This window comes from Triplophysa dalaica, chromosome 22 (genome assembly GCF_015846415.1).
Source record: "Triplophysa dalaica isolate WHDGS20190420 chromosome 22, ASM1584641v1, whole genome shotgun sequence".
NCBI classification, from domain to species: domain Eukaryota; kingdom Metazoa; phylum Chordata; class Actinopteri; order Cypriniformes; family Nemacheilidae; genus Triplophysa; species Triplophysa dalaica.
The window spans coordinates 4,555,001-4,571,274 of record NC_079563.1 but is presented as its reverse complement, the minus strand read 5'-3'; the positions used below and the strand labels follow the sequence as shown (position 1 = coordinate 4,571,274).

General features: G+C 37.8%; 2 protein-coding genes across 6 annotated transcripts in view; both read right to left on the bottom strand.

The window, feature by feature from the left end:
- Nucleotides 1–3,939: 3,939 nt before the first annotated feature.
- Nucleotides 3,940–7,239, bottom strand: fut10 (fucosyltransferase 10). Its single transcript, XM_056737550.1, has 4 exons — nt 7,012–7,239; nt 6,164–6,362; nt 5,252–6,087; nt 3,940–5,184 (listed from the first exon to the last, which is right to left on the bottom strand). Exons 1-4 carry the CDS (start codon nt 7,099–7,101, stop codon nt 4,960–4,962), a joined length of 1,350 nt encoding a protein of 449 aa, XP_056593528.1. The 5' UTR covers nt 7,102–7,239; the 3' UTR covers nt 3,940–4,959.
- Nucleotides 7,240–10,522: 3,283 nt separating this feature from the next.
- The window catches only part of psd3l (pleckstrin and Sec7 domain containing 3, like), a 69,194-nt gene continuing 63,442 nt past the window's right edge, over nt 10,523–16,274 (bottom strand). For all 5 annotated transcript variants that reach the window (XM_056737024.1, XM_056737025.1, XM_056737023.1 and 2 more), the window contains 5 exons: nt 15,295–15,365; nt 14,310–14,467; nt 13,984–14,128; nt 13,112–13,255; nt 10,523–12,516 (listed from right to left, as the gene is read on the bottom strand). In XM_056737024.1, the coding sequence (XP_056593002.1) occupies nt 12,316–12,516; nt 13,112–13,255; nt 13,984–14,128; nt 14,310–14,467; nt 15,295–15,365 (719 nt within the window). In that variant the 3' untranslated portion in view covers nt 10,523–12,315. The remainder of the gene's footprint in view (nt 12,517–13,111; nt 13,256–13,983; nt 14,129–14,309; nt 14,468–15,294; nt 15,366–16,274) is intronic.

Below are 16,274 nucleotides of genomic sequence, written 5' to 3'. Positions count from 1 at the left end.
GTGTGTGTGTGTGTGTGTGTGTGTGTGAATGAATGAATGAGAGAGAGACTCACCTGAGCGGTTCTTTGCATAGTTTTTTAATGTTAACATGCGCTTGTTTACTTCAGTAACTTGACACAGCAGTTTGTGTTCCTAAAGCGCGTCTCGAGACCCTCGCGTCCCACACTGTCATTTTAGCTCTGTGAATGAATTGATGAGACACTGCCAACACTGACATCTCTGGTTCACTTTCATAAGTGTGTGTTAAGCCCATTATCATGCTGTATTGTCGCCACATAGAGACCATTCATCACATCAGTTAAAGTTCAGCACGCATTTTGTTGAAATGTGATAGATATGTGATAATGAAAGAAAGTCCTATCGAATTATACCACTATACCAAATGAATTAAATAACACTATGTCGTTTTTCGACCTTAATGTAAAGTCTCTGAAATGACTTCAGTGGTAGAACAACTCTTAACCGGATGAACTCTATAAGTTGTGTGTTGGGGTTGTGCCTGCAGAAGAGTGCCACATGGTTTCCAAACAACTTTCTGCATTCACCGGTTCCATCAGCTAAATAAACAAATTCACTTGTGTATAGCACTGCCCATAGTGAAGCTTATACAGACACACTGTTTATCACATTGGTAACAGACAATTGCGCTTATCAACCACACGGGGGAGCCGTGAGAAAAATATCCATAGTGTTGCTTTAATGGGCAGTTTGTAATTTTATATCTTGTTTATTGTTTGTCAGTTTTCTCAAAAACTGAGAAAGCATCACAGAAGTAAACATTCTGGAAGAGATCAACTACTTTGTGTGTGTGTGTGTTTGTTTGTTATTTAACTGTCTACACTGTAAAAAATGCCTGTGAAATTATTGGTAAAATCTGTTATCAGAAAGTGTCCGTAAAAAATACGGAGAAACACTGTATTGTTTTTACGGAAAATTGTGTAATAATGTGAAATTAACAGTGAAATTCCAAAGTTTTCACAAGGAGTTTTTTTCAACTCCACAAACACTTTTATCACCTTCACTTACTGACACCACTGTCACTTTATTTCTGTTGCACGTCTACAAAAGTTCTAATTGAAAATGAACACAAGTTTACATGTTGATGGTTTTGTTGAGTCACCATTATGGTGATGAGTGTTTGCTTTAGTTGTGGTCTTGACCATTTGCTTTCCATGTGAAGAAGTCTTTCCACAGTATTGACATCTATGAGTTGAAACACACTGACTCAGGTGGGTGGAAAGCTCAGATAAAGCTAACGCATTAAATTATTTGTGTTGGTGAGTAAGTACATGTTTAAGAGTTTAGGTAGTGCTTTAAAGTTACTTGTTATCCTCATTTATGATATTGAATGAAATTAATTAATATACTGAATGTCTTCAACAGCACATCTAACACATGATAAATGTTCTAGCAGATATCTAGAATATAACAGTTTGTCTCCACAATGGTGACAACAGAAAAAAACCACTTAAGATAAACGCAATGCATTCTGGGTATCATCAAAGCACAAAACTCATCAACGACTCCCAGCATGCATTGCAGCTGTAAGCTTTTCATTTGTTAGTCACCATTGTTGAGATTCATACTCTGATTCTTGATTTATGAGTCAAAGACAAAATGAAAGTTTTTCACCTGTGGAATTTCGCATGGCTCTCAGCCAATCAGATTTGAGAACCAGAAAGAACTATTGTATAAACTGGAAGGATTTTGCGAATGAGACACCCTTAATATGTCCAACTCCCTGATCAGTGTCTGACTACTGGACAAGAGAGCTGATCGAGACGCACCCTGTTTCCACATCATTGATAGATTTATTGATTTCACATCTGAATGAGAGGAGTTCACATGTTTTCTGTACGTGCGTACGTTCGTTTTGTGTATTCATTGTTTAATTTAGGACGGTTTCTACGCAACATTTTATGAATGAGGCCAGTGAGGATCAGTCCTTACATGAGTTTTCTTAAAAAAAGGAAATAAGAGTGTATGTGGATGTGATCAAAAAGGACATTCAAATGAGTAAAAATGAACAAACCAAAAGCAATAATCCCCAACATCATCTTCATGGAACATACAATAATTATTTTCATTTCCTGTAGATAATAAAAGTAATATGTACAGTTGTGGATGTGACAAATCTGAAACAGCACTTATCTGAATATGAAAAAGGATCTTTTAAAAATAAGAAAAATATGTTTTAAAAACACAAAACTTTTCCCAAATATTGCATCTGTACTTCTAGAAAGGCGAAACCTTGTGTTAAAAACCTTTTTCATGGTTGTGTTGACATTTTCATGGAATTGTCTGTGTGTTGATGTACCTGTTTGCTTTAAACTGTTTGTTTAATGTTCTGGAATTTCAAACATTTTTGCTCCTGAAACTCAGAACAATGTTGTGTTGTGTAGAGGTGAAACAACTTTATTTTTATTTGGTTTCAGTGTCTAATAACACACGTAAATCAATTCTTTCTGTAATGGGCTGTTAATGTTAAAGTCACGTGACGTCACGTCAGGTCTTTGTGTTGCGATGTGTTCTAGTGTAAGTGTTGCGGGTTTATAATCTTGTGTGTAAATGTTTCAATATTCGTCAGAATTCATGTATGTGTGTTTCTGCAACTACGGGCACTTTTGAATCCACAATTATTTTTTAAGTCAACACGGTGAGTTTTAATTTGAATCAACAGAGTCTAAAATACACATAAAATGTTCAACAAAATTGCATCAAGTGTCATTAAGATTTTAATCTGGAACATGTTTATTTTATTTAAATAATGAATTATTAGTCATTTCATATACAGGAAACATTGAAAATGTGACTCCAAGCATCTTAATATACATGAATTAAACAATAATATATATTTATTGAAAATATGTAGTTCAAACAACACAATCGATAAGCTGTCTGGTAAGGACACACAATAAATACTGACACAGATAAGATGATATTTATCTTATATTTTTGAGATGTTGTGAGTGAGATAGTGAGGTGGCATCATCTGTCATCAATGAGCTCATGTGGTCATTTCAAACTACACGTGTTTCTCTTTGAGAAAAAAGCCCTTTTTCCATTGTTAGGGTAAGGACTCAAGTGTGGGACAGGTATCTACTTGAAAAAATCATTACAATGATCAGAAAAGAATACAAAAAATGTAAGATGCTGTAAATTAAACAATTCCTTTTGAAATAAATTGTAATTCAATTAACTTATTTGAAGTATTTTAACAGAGAGTTGATAAAAATGATATTTTTAAATTTAAATGATTTTACATTAAATCACGTTAATAATTAATGAATTTTTTTGACAAGGTGTGTAATGCATTAACATACATTAACATTTGAGCATTTAGCAGATGCTTTTATCCAAAGCGACTTACATTGCTTTATCCTATACATGTTACATAGGTATTTGCATTCCCCTGGGATCGAACCCACAACCTTGCGTTGTGCTCTTACCACTGAGCTACAGGAAAGCTATATAATGACACTGTAAATATATTTATAAAGCATCATCGTGATGTGACACATTTTTACATAAATCTAAAATTTAACTGCTAGGACTTAAATGTGCCAGTAGATGCAGAATCACCCGTAGAGTAATAATACAACACTTTCATTAAAGAGAACCTCTGTTAAATATCCATTCATTTAATCCGTTCATGAAGAGCAGTATTTATTTATTTAAAGAGCAATTTGACTCGTTTCATATTTGATCTAATGTGTCACAGTTGTGATGAATAATAACACACGTGTGTGTGTGTGTTTACAACATTCATGAAACAGCTGTTTCTCTGCAGACATCATGAGTCACAGTGTCTCCATCTAGTGGTGAAACTCTCACACACCTCTCAGAAGACATGAGTGTTCGTCACAGGATAAGACTGAGGTGCATTGAGTCAATGACACTTTAAAAGAAACCTGTCTGAAGACTCAATCAACAAATAAACACAAGGTTATCACTTTTCATTTATAGTTCAGTACAAGTTTAGGAACAATCCGCATGATCCAAAAAAATCACATATTCAGAAACAAACCCGTGACTAAGCAAGGGAGGTGAATACAAAACAGTCAATGTAAAAAACGACTACAATTTTTTTTATAGTTCGCAAGTATAAAAAGAGCAGAATGTGCATCTTAAAGACAAGTATGAGGCAACGCTGAAGGGATTCTGGTATAATTACAGAAAATTGGAATGAAAAGGAATAGGAATCTGAATACTTGACATTAAAATTTGAATTCCTCTTATCAATTCCTGTGTGCATATTTTCAGAAATGTACTTGTGTTAACCTGTGATAGAGCACAGGAACCACAAATTGACCGTAGATTCATTATAGGCACTAAAGTTAAACCATGACGTAGTACAGCTATGGTAATAAAAAATTGTAAAAAAGACAAAACATGTTTGCTATGTGTATATATGTGTATATATATATATATATATATATATATATATATATACACAAAATGTAAGTATACAAAACTACCGGTACTGTTTAGTGTGTTGACAAAAAGTTTATAAGGTCTCCTACTTGTAAATCGCTTTGCATAAAAGTGTCTGCCCAATGAATAAATGTAAATAATTGTAAAATGGTGCTCATAAATATACATATATTTTGCAAACCAGTCAATAACCAGGCTTAATTATCATACATGTTGATATCTGAATGTTTTACTTTTTGTTTCTTGTTGTTTTTTCTTGTTTTACTCTGGAATCGAAAATGTGAATCGATAAGAATCGGAATGGTTAAGCTGAATCATAATTGGAATCGATCAAATTCAAACGATACCCAACCCTTGGTATAATATCTACAGATTATTCATGAATAAGCATTACACTAATTGTCCTTCAGGAATATCGTGTGTGTGTGAGTGTGTGTGTGGTAAAGATTGTGTTTATGAAATGATGGCGTTCACACATATAAAGAACCTGTGATGTGAAGTGAGACTGAGATGACTGTGTTTCTGTCACATGATGAAGACTTCACTCCAGAAGTGTGTGTCAGTGAAGTTTGTGTTTCTCTCAATAAGTCGTCTCAGAGCGCCGGCTTCTTTCTTTGATTGATCATAACTTGCTCTCCAGATGCTCCTCAGATACGAGCCGTTCGGGGGGCTCGCAGGGAAGTGGAAGAGTTTGGGAGGAGGACACATCAGATGAGTCTCTTCGGCTCGCCACACTTTAGCCGCCAGCTTCTGTGGAAGAGAAACGTGTCAGCAAACACTAGAAAGATTCCTGTGAGATGAGCTGTGACCCGTTCACCTGTTTGTGTCTGTGGATGTTCTCCCACACTCTGTTACACACCAGACACTCAAACGCATCTATGACGTTTTCTTGAGTGACGTCATGAACGCTCCACTGACGTTCTCTCAGACGCTTCACCAGATTGACATTGGAGATCCGCCGCTTGTGTTTCCACTGCAGATACTGAGAATATTCCTCGTCATGTGTGTCCAGTCTCTTTAAATACCGAGCCAGTTCCTCAGGCGGCTGGTCTGGATTCACCACCACCGCGCTTCTGTCGTCCGGCAGCCACATGCCAACGTTGGGAGCTCCATAATAGACGGGCACGACCCCCATCTTCAGAGGTCTCCAGAGTTTCTCCGTGATGTAATCCTCACAGACAGCGTTCTCGAAGGCCAGGAGGAATTTATACTGAGAGAGGAGGTGATAGAGATCCTCATGCTCCATCGCCGCCGAGTCTCTCAGATGGGACGGCAGGTCTTTATTGTGAAGACACGCTCCGTAAGAGTCCACCTGAATGTGACGCATCAGCTCCTGGACGTACACGTCTCGATCGGACGGCGGGTCGCAGTCGGACTGGACGTAGGCCACGGGCGCCAGGGTTTTCCTCCGCTGGTTTTTGAGGGACAGAGGGAGCAGGTGTGTTGGTGATGTGAGAGCGCTGAGGCTCTCCAGGTGTTGTGTGGTGAGGGGCAGGTGAGAGTGACGGCTGAAGGTGGCCGTGTGGTTGAACAGTGTGATGAGCGGCGGGTGAAAGAGCTTGTAGTTATTTTTGGGCGACTCCTCGTGGAACAGAGCCCAGTGATGCTCGTCGCTTCTCGGCAGAGGAAGACTTTCAGCGCTGAAATCCGTACCTGACCCCAGAAGACAAACGTGAGAAACCATCAAACATGTATCAACACTAAACCAATGTTATTTCTGTTGGCTCACCGTAAAAGAGGAAGGCTCGTGTCTGTGGATGAGAATGATGAGATCTGTTTGTGGTGAAGACACATCTGTTACGTCCACAGTCTGCCACCCGCCCCTGCTCTCCGCTCACTGGAGACCACCACACGATGACGGGGTCCTGGACGTCTGAGGCTTTCGGCGTTCTCTTCCCGATGAGCTGTGTGTCAGCGGTCTGCCCGACCTCAACAAACACACAACACATGCATGACAAATCAATGTACACATGAACCTCACAAAACATATCAAGAATATCTGTTAGAAATTTTCATTAACGTGAATGATCAGAATGAAACGACAAGAATTATAAAGTTTACCAGCAGAAACACAAGACGGTGTGAATTGCATTAGTGTTTAAGACACTTACAGGAGTGGAAGAAGTGAGATTTTAGTGGAGGGAAATACTGAGGGTGAGAGAGGGAAGGTCCAGGTGTTAGTGAGAGAGAGAACATCATCTGAAAACACAATACACAACAACAGTGTGACTGATGCATCTGTAATAATGTTGTGTGTTTACACTACACTCTCTGTAATAATGTGTAGGCTGTTTACAGTAGTGTGCTAATCATCTTCTAGTGTAAACACACACTGTATGTCACAACATCCCTTTTGAAGCTCGTCAGAAGGAGAACATGACTGTGTTTCGCTCACTAAACAGACAGCATCACTTCAGAGGCCTCTTACATCATCTGTCAATCACAAACACTCCTCGCGAGGACCGAAGATGCTGTCTAGTTAGAGTCACGGGCAACGCAGTCTAACCGGAAACAACATTCAACATTTAAAGCTTGTTTGTGCACAACGAAAGTGTTTTAAGACAGGAACCATTTTACCTGAAATATGGAGATGTAAAGAAACAGACTGGCGCACGCGCACGCGCACAGACACACAGCGCAAAGTTTTCTGACGGAGATTCGCATCATGTGAAAACAAAAATCAAACGTAACACATTAATTCATTTAAATGATCCGTCAGGTGCTTTATTATATCTGGGTCACTGGTTCTCATTCTTTATTCCTAAATCGATCAAACCGAGATTTTCCAACTAGTTTGTTGTTGAGTGTCGTCACTTCCGTTGAACGACCCCTTAACCCCGCACGGCACAGTGCATTAAACTACACGCGCTTCCGGTAGTGAAATCTTTCTTTCTTTTTTACAGATTTAAACAAACAGTTTGGTATGAATGCAAATATGAAATACTTGTGTCGTTATACATTAAAATAAATAGATTATGTACGATCATATAATCATTTAATAATCATATATCTGACCATGGACAACAAAACCAGTTTTATGGGTCAAATTTTCGAAATTGAGATTTTTAAACATAATCTGAAAGATGGATAAATAAGATTTCTATTGAGAGTTGTTAAGATATGACAATATCTGGCTGAGATATAACCGTTTAAAACTCAACACAAAATATTAAAATATTGAGAAAATTGCCTTTGAAGTTGTTAATCTGAGGCACTGTGACAGGACATCCACTCACAAAATAAAGTTTTGATATATTTAAAGTAGGAAATTCACAAAATATCTTCACGGAACATGATCTTTACTTAATATCCTAATGATTTTTGGCATAAAAGAAAAATATATAGTTTTGACCCATACAGTGTATTTTTGTCTTTAACTAAAACATTTCCTGTGCAGGGTCACATATAGCCTATCAACAAAATCATAATTTTGGGCTTCTTATTGTATTTGTTAATATGAAGTTTGGATAAATAAACAGATAAATAAAAGCACTCATCTTCTTCTTCAGGATAATCAGTGAATCAGGCACAGAACTGAACACAGAACAGATATAACATGTGCTGATGAGTCTGATGGTGTTTTGGAGGCTCAATGAAAAGCACATTTTACCCAAAAAGTATTTAGAAACAAATGAACTCAGAGAAAATGACTTCATTGTATTATTGATTAAGTTTCAAATTGTCATCAAAATGGTTTTTAGAGAAGAGTCTATTATATTCCATATAATGTAATAGTGGTAAATATTAAACATCAGTAAAGTACTGATATTAAATAACACAATCATTGAAATTAACCAGCAACAACTTGTCAAAATATATAATGAGGAATGAAACAGAAGTGATGTTTAATCCAGTTTATGTGAAAGGAATGAGTTCTAGCGGTAAATCTAAAAAGTCAAAGCCACCACTATAGTCTATGACTAAAGATTTGTTTACATTACACTCTGGTTTCATTTAAGTAAAAATAAATAAAACTGGTTAAATCTGGTGCATATTTGGTATGAAAGCAGTTTTATAAAGAGAAATGAGTGACTATATGTGTGGAGGAATATCTGTGTGATTGTCTGGAGTTTCATGGATAATCTGCTGTTGTCTAAAATCTTTCATTTTATAATACACTCGCTGTTGTGTGTTTGATCTCAGGAGATTGCACATACCTATGTATAAATGTATAGGATAATGCAATGAAAGTCACTTTGGATAAAAGCGTCTGCCAAATCCATAAATGTAATAATGCAGTTTCTGTATCCTGACGTCTGTTTGTAGTATAATAACATGAGTATACTGTGGGCCTAAAGCTAAAACCAGACTAAAGTCTGGATGATCTCACCCTTAAAATGACATTAATCAGATGCCTGTGTGTGTGTGAGAGAGACACAGATGTTCAGAAAAAACAGAAAGATCCTGTCAATCACATGTAAAGTTGTGTGCGTGCGTGATACACATCTGAAGTTCAGTGAGTCATGTCTGTTTGCTGTCATGGCAACATTAAAAACACTTTGAAAAGGTCATTAAATATTTCAAAGGTAAAATAAAATCCTTCACTTTTATTGTGAAATGCAGCAGTTTACACTAAACTACACACCCGCTGAACACTAAACAATAACTGAAAGGCTTTATTTTATTGAGACTCAATATATTTTAGTGTGACTGTGTCTTTAAACTAGAAATATGGGTCTTTTAAACATTATACTCAACAAGGCTTGAATGAAAAAAGCTGTAAATGTCTTGCTTTCATTTGTTTGTTTGAATGAGTGAATTTTGAGTTGAGTTTTAAAGGCAGTTTACATCGTTTCATTTGCTGTATAAGGGAAGATTATTTTAAACACTAAATAATAATAATAAGATCTCATCTCAAGTACATCTCACGATAGCTTTTACTCAACCCACTGATGTGGACGCATGGTTTCAGACATGAGAAAAAATGATGTTCACACAATAATGCTGGAATGAAGAGTAGAAACGAGACCAACAATATAAAACATGAAACCTCATGTCATCAAGCTTCATTCATTTACATATATAAACACATCATACAAAGATACATGTACATATGATGTAAATCTATAACAGGTATCTGCTGTCTGTTATTCTCTGAAGAGGAAGTTTAGGACTGATGCTAATTATAACTGCAGTGAATGGTTGGTTTGGATTCGGTTGCTAATAGCAACATGTGTAGGTGGCCACAAATATACACACTGAAGAAAAGACACAAGAGTGTAATTATCAGCAACACAATTGAGCTCTTCTATGAAGACCGGCGGAGCGCTTGACTTACACAAGAGTGTCTGCTCTTCACACACACACACACACACACACACACACACACACACACACACAATCAACATTAGTGTCATTCATCCATCATTGTCTATTCCTCGTGTAAGTATAAAAAACACACAACTTAAATGTTAGATATTAAAAACATCCTGTAGTGGATGTAGCAGAGTGGATTTTTTTATTCACTCTTTTTTTTTTTTATCTATGCAAGACATGAACTTTGAAACACACGGATGTTAAAGTGCTTGTGAAGTGAGACAAACCCACACGTGAACCTCTTGACATCACATTAGGTCCTTGATTCTGTCTCCATCATCTGAAGTACATCTCAGTCTGGTTTCCGAGCAACCGTTTCCAAACATCACAGGCCACTCATTTGAATAAAGAGCCAAGATGCTCGGATGGCATCCGGTGATGTTATTCTACATGTAGGTCTATATCATCATGTGGTTCATCTCACACTTTTGTTTCATTCTTGTTTTTTTATGATTCTGTGCGAGATCTTTGGTCTTTTCAGGCCACCTATAGAGAAATGTTCATACTGAGATCCTCAATAATGATCATTAACTTCAGACCTGAAATCTGAGATCTACAGTGAAATGAAATCATACGTCAAGTCCTATTCTCACATGATTTGTATTGAGACCTTTATAAAGTTATTCTGTCTGCTTCACATTTCATAATTTTCAGATCTTCGTTGCCAGAATGTGTGTTTCCTTCCACCCAGATTTCTGCACTGCAGAAGATTGAATTAAACTTGCTCGTTCCTGAGATGAGTGTGTGGATTATAATGATTGCAGATGTCATGGACGATTAAATACAGCATTTTATTCACGGAAGCCAACACTGTGTTCCTGATCTCTGTAGGCAGACGTAAGACACATCATTGAACAGATTCAATCCTCTGAAAACACAGCCACGGGTATATTGAACAGCATTTACAGATTGAAGGGAATATAACAGGATCACAGCTAGAAAAGAGATTTCACTACGTCTGAGTTTGGACTCACAACCCAACTGCTCTCCATCATGACAGAACAGCATTACAGAGGAGATCAGAAAAAACTAAACACACATACATGACAATGGGTCAATAAAGAGATCAGCTCAGGGCCTTCAGAACGAGTCCAAACATTACACACTTCACCTCAGTTCCTCTCATAAATGATATCTGGTGTATTGACATGTCATCATCCGTACGGTACAACATGTGTCCTGCTGTAAAGAGTCAATGAAACGTGTGTTTCTCTGTTCGACGTGCACTGTTAAAGGGTTAGTGCTCAGAAAACAACATAAAACATGTTCAACATCACTTTACATACTGATATCATAGTATTAATGTGTGTGTGTGTGTGTGTGTGTGAGGACATATGGCTTGAGAAAAGCCAAAAATAGATCAAAGACGACACAAGTGCTTTCGGCTTTGAAATTGAAGTTATAAGAGCTTAAAAGAAGGAAACACATTGTCGAACAGCTGAAAAACTCAAAGCTAACAAAAATAAAGTGTCCATCAAAATATTTCAAGTAAACAAAAAGGATTCTATAAACCATTGTGTCTTATCAGCTGTTCATTTATAATACATGTTCAGAAACATTCAAACAAACACAGACTGGACGTAACGTCGGTGTGCAAACAAAAACAAATCAAGCGTTCACACACCTGTGTAAAAATGTCACGTGATATTCAGCATCAAGAGGCAAAAGTACCAAACCTAACTGTTCAACGGCTTTAAAATCCTAAACATGATAGTAAAAACACGAGACAAACTAACACGACACGTCGAGCCGTCATCGGCTCTGTACCTTCAATTACATCCACATCATTTGGTTATGCTTAAAAAAACCTGCCATACACAATGACGTAACGTAACACTAGCCTTTATAAAGCTATTTCTCTAAAATACTCCAAAGAAGAAAGTCATAAAGTGCACTAGAAATACTACCGTCATCTTTACAACAATAATAATGTTCAAAGAAGATTACAAAATACAGGAAAAGAAGAGCATTTGGGCATTTGCACTACTGAAAAAGCAGAGGATTACTCAACAGATAGAAAAATAAATGGCACAGACCGCCCAGCGTGTGATGGCTTCGGAAGTCTGACGTACCTGGAAATCATCCTCATTATTATAAAATCTGTGTGTAGATTGTGTCCACTGCTGTGACATGCTGGTATCATACGTGAGGCGTGTGTCAGTATGTATGGAGCTATAGATTCAGATGGTTAGTAGTGGGTTAGTCATCTGACAGCAGGATCTACTCTACTGTTCATCACAATCAAACTGCTACTCATGCACTGCCATCCAAACGCCTCGTGTCCTGATTATTTCTATGCTAAATCTAACGCGGACGTTTGCACTAAACTGAAGCTCTCTGAGATAAAGCACACATATGGTCTTCTCAAATCAAATCTTTACACACTAACACATAAAAGCCAAAGACGTTCTGCGAGACATTCTCCACGAGCACCGGCTGGTGTACACCCTCCAATCCACACATGGCTTTCTAGATTTGACACTGTGTAATGTTTCAGCGATGGGCAGAAAAACAGAAACGATATGAGATAGAGTCACGGGTGACGGCGTGACGGCCGCATTCAGTCTATGTGACTTTGGGTGCGTCGGGCCTGTAGTCCTTGCGTTCGGACGTGTTGCGCTTGACCTTGGCGGCGGCCGGCTGGGACTCCTGGTTGAGAGAAGGACTGGACTGTGATTTCTTCAGCGCGGCGTCACCATCTCTGGCCGTCAGGAGCTCCTTCACGCCCTCTTTCAGAAGCTTTACGTACATCTCGTAGCGGCTCTCCTTCACAGAGGGATACACCACACCCATTAACATTTGCTTTCCTTACACGTCTGCTAATCTCATCATACAGCACTATAATATCAAGCAATTTATTGAAGTTTATGGAACTCTTGAAAGTATATGATGGATTTTGTCTCTTTTACGATGCCGTGATTACATTTGCATTTGAAATACGGCCAAAAGATCTGAGCTCAAATCTCAAAATGACAGACTAAGTCTTTCATCACACATATTATGAGAGGGATGATGATCTCTGTGATCTAACAGAAGGTCTGTTTTCAGATTTCATTCAAATTGTTCTCTTCATCATTTGTTGTGTTTCTGTCTCTGAATCTAGTCTTCAGCATTTGTGGAACACAGATGGACTGGATTCAGTGAGGATGAGCCCAACATGATAATAATCAGCAGGAATTCTTTAAAAATGGTCTTTCTAAAAGCTGCTAAAGATGTGTTTAACTCTCAGCTATCAATCAAATGAAATGGGGTTTGTGTCCATTAATTCTAGGTGAGCTGAAGCCTGACAGTGGAGATGAGAAAGTGTCAGAGAATATAAATGTGCACACAGCTCACATGGTAAACGTCAAACATCTCCTACCTCGAATTCCAGGTAGTGCTCTTTCAAGCGGTACTCATCGATCTCTTTGGCTTTGACCTTCTTATCTGGAGGATAGGATCTGTGCTCGGCTATCTCTGAGGACACGTGCTTCAGCTTGGCCTCGTGGGACTTCAGCTGCTCTTCCTGTGACAACATTCACATGAACAACAGCAAGAAGTCATTCACTCAAACAGATATTTCTTCTGCCTAGTGTTGTATTAAACCTGTCAGACTTTATTTCTTCAGTGGATTATATAATTAGATGTTAAGCAGAGTATAAACAGAGAAATGTGCACACATGCATTTGAATGTACGTACAAAAGCTATCTGGAAGATTGATATGAGGGATGCAATGATTCACTCAGCTCACGATGCTATGTGATTCATGATACTGATCTCACGATGTGATTCATTCACCTTTTTTTTATAAAATGACTTGAGAAAAATTAGGAATTAACAACTAGCTTTTTATTATTTCTTAAATGCTGCACGCTTCTTTGTGAGATAATAAATACAATATATTTTATTCCAGGTAACAAAACTAATTCCAAATTGAATTCTAAGACTTCGTCTGTGCTTTTATCTGTTTTTTTGACATTTAAGAAATATCAGCATATCCACGTTTTCCAAGTTTGCCGTAAACACAGCAGCCCCTGCTGTTCAAAACATGTATTGTGATTCAAATAACATCTCAACTGGCTTGAATCTTCACATAATATAATTGATTCTCAAATTTTCACGGCTCACAGTGAATCCTGACATCCCTAATTGACATGAGAAAATCAAATAAGAGTCAAATAAAACATTGTGTTTAACATTTTCATTCATGTTGCACTAAAGCACAGACGGAGCACATCTTCCTCTCAACCCACCTGAGACATTCGTGTGGTGGTCGCTGGCAGCAGCGGGCGGCTGAACTTTTTCTGTGAGCCAATGGCAGCGGGGAACGACGGGGCTGAAAACATGGCCGCCACAGAGTTGATTATTCTAATCCAGGACTCCATTTCCTCAGGGCTCCTACAAAACACAGAAATGATGGACTTTCACGTAAGGAAGACCAAGCTAGAGCTTCAGGAAATGGCTTTGCAGGACTTTGAATTCTACAAAGCGTTCTCAGAAGAAATAAAGGCTGAGAGGCGGAGATAAGAGAGTTTTAATTGAGCTTGAACTCAAGCATGAAATGAGATGGTGCTCTTACTGAGCCTGAAAGAGGAAAACTCTCCAGTCAGCGGTCTTCAGCTTCAGAACATTGGGCTTCTTCTCGTAGTCCACGGGCTTGATGGCCAGAGCGTGATGCACGCTGATGGCGTTCTTCAGATCCTCCTCTGACAGGGCCTTCTCCGCCTTATACTCGTCCTGCAGCACAACACAAAACTGCACTGAAACCACTTTCATTAAGAGCATTCTTCTAGCAATATTCATTCAACAAGGAGGTCAAACTAATGTTGGACAAAAACATACTTTAATTTGAGCTTTATGAAACAAGCAGATGATGACAAGCAGCTTCTTTCCTCACATCCTTCAGGACACAACTGAACACTAAAATCTTTGCAACAACTGACAGGAACATGCTAGCTTTTTCTTTTCCAACAGTTTTTCTCTTGCTTTGTGTGATAAAAAAGTAATTTTCATGTTTCATACTCTATTTAAATAATAATTTGCATGTGTCCCTGAAACTGTTGTCCACCCTGTCATTATGGGTAAATGTCATTTTCTAGTTTTTATGATTTTGATGTGAAATATAAGCCAGACATTTCTTTGAGTGATTTGCAAAAGCTTGAGGAAATCTTCCCTATATTTACTTTCTTCATTAAGTAAGTGGCAATTAACTCAACACCCATAAGTTAACTAGTGATCACCTCCCAGAGTTAAAGGAGTCACCCCTCTGTCTAAAGGTCAGATTCAGATGAAAATTCTCATTTATTCAGCACTTCTTCTGTTTCTATGACGATGAGCGTCATTTTAGGTGTGATTGTTGCTTAAGGCTTAACCAGACATGATTGTCTGACAATGACGTTCACTCGTCTGCAATGACTCTACTGTAATGGAACATGAGTGAGGGGGTGCTGGGGTCTATCAGATCTGAAATACATCTGTGAACTTGATTAGATCTCACATCAGAATCTCCTGCAGGAGAAAACTTCATCAATAGATGTGTTTCTGATGAATCTGTGAGCACATACCTTCTGCAGATACAGGATCATGCCTTTGAGAACCGCATAGAAGGTCTTCCAGCCTCTCTTGCCTCTCGGTGCTAAACAACAAAGAAAATCAATCAGGACAATAATAAGTCATCCTATATTGTTACAAACTAATATGACCAGATGTTCAGCAGACACACACAATTAACATCTCATAAATAATCCATAAGAGCCAGTTTACTTGATTGTAATACACAGTACTACAGTAAAGAAAAAGAAAGAAAGAAAGAAAGAAAGAGAAAAAATACAAATAAGTTCACAGGGTAGTAGGAAGGCTTTCCTGTAGCTCAGCGGTAAGAGCATTGTGTTAACAATGTAAGGTTGTGGGTTTGATCCCAGGGCATTGCACATACCTTTGTATAAATGTATAGGATAAAGCAATGTAAGTCGCTTGGGATAAAAGCCAAATGCCTAAATGTAAATGTAATGTAAGAAGAAATAAAACACCTTAAGAAGGCAAAAAGGATGAATGTAAGGTTATAGTTTTCATTGTCTCAGGATTAACAGAGCTTTGAATAGACTCCATATCATTTTCTAAATAAAATAAAGAAAAGGGAGGTTTACATCAAGTACATTTATGTTTATGAAATTTAAAGGAAACATAAATGAATGATCAAGTACTTTTCAATATTCTCTTTTGCATAATCAAACAATACAAAGAAAACATCTTTAAAACAAAAGGAAAAGTCACTCACAAAAAACACTGAAAGATGAAAAATTCTAACCAAAATGTTTAGGAGCCAGTTATGTGACAGAAACAGAATTGATTATTTATGAGCGTCTCTGTGTACAGGAATGAGTGTCAGTAAAGGAGCAGGATGGACATCTATAACACATCTCTGATTGATTTTCACAGGCAGCAGAAAGTCAATAATACCAGTTCTGGATGGTGGGTGAACTAACACTTTTGGCTTTTTACAGAAAGTGAAAATCAAATTGAGCTTCATGTGATTTCTAACAGG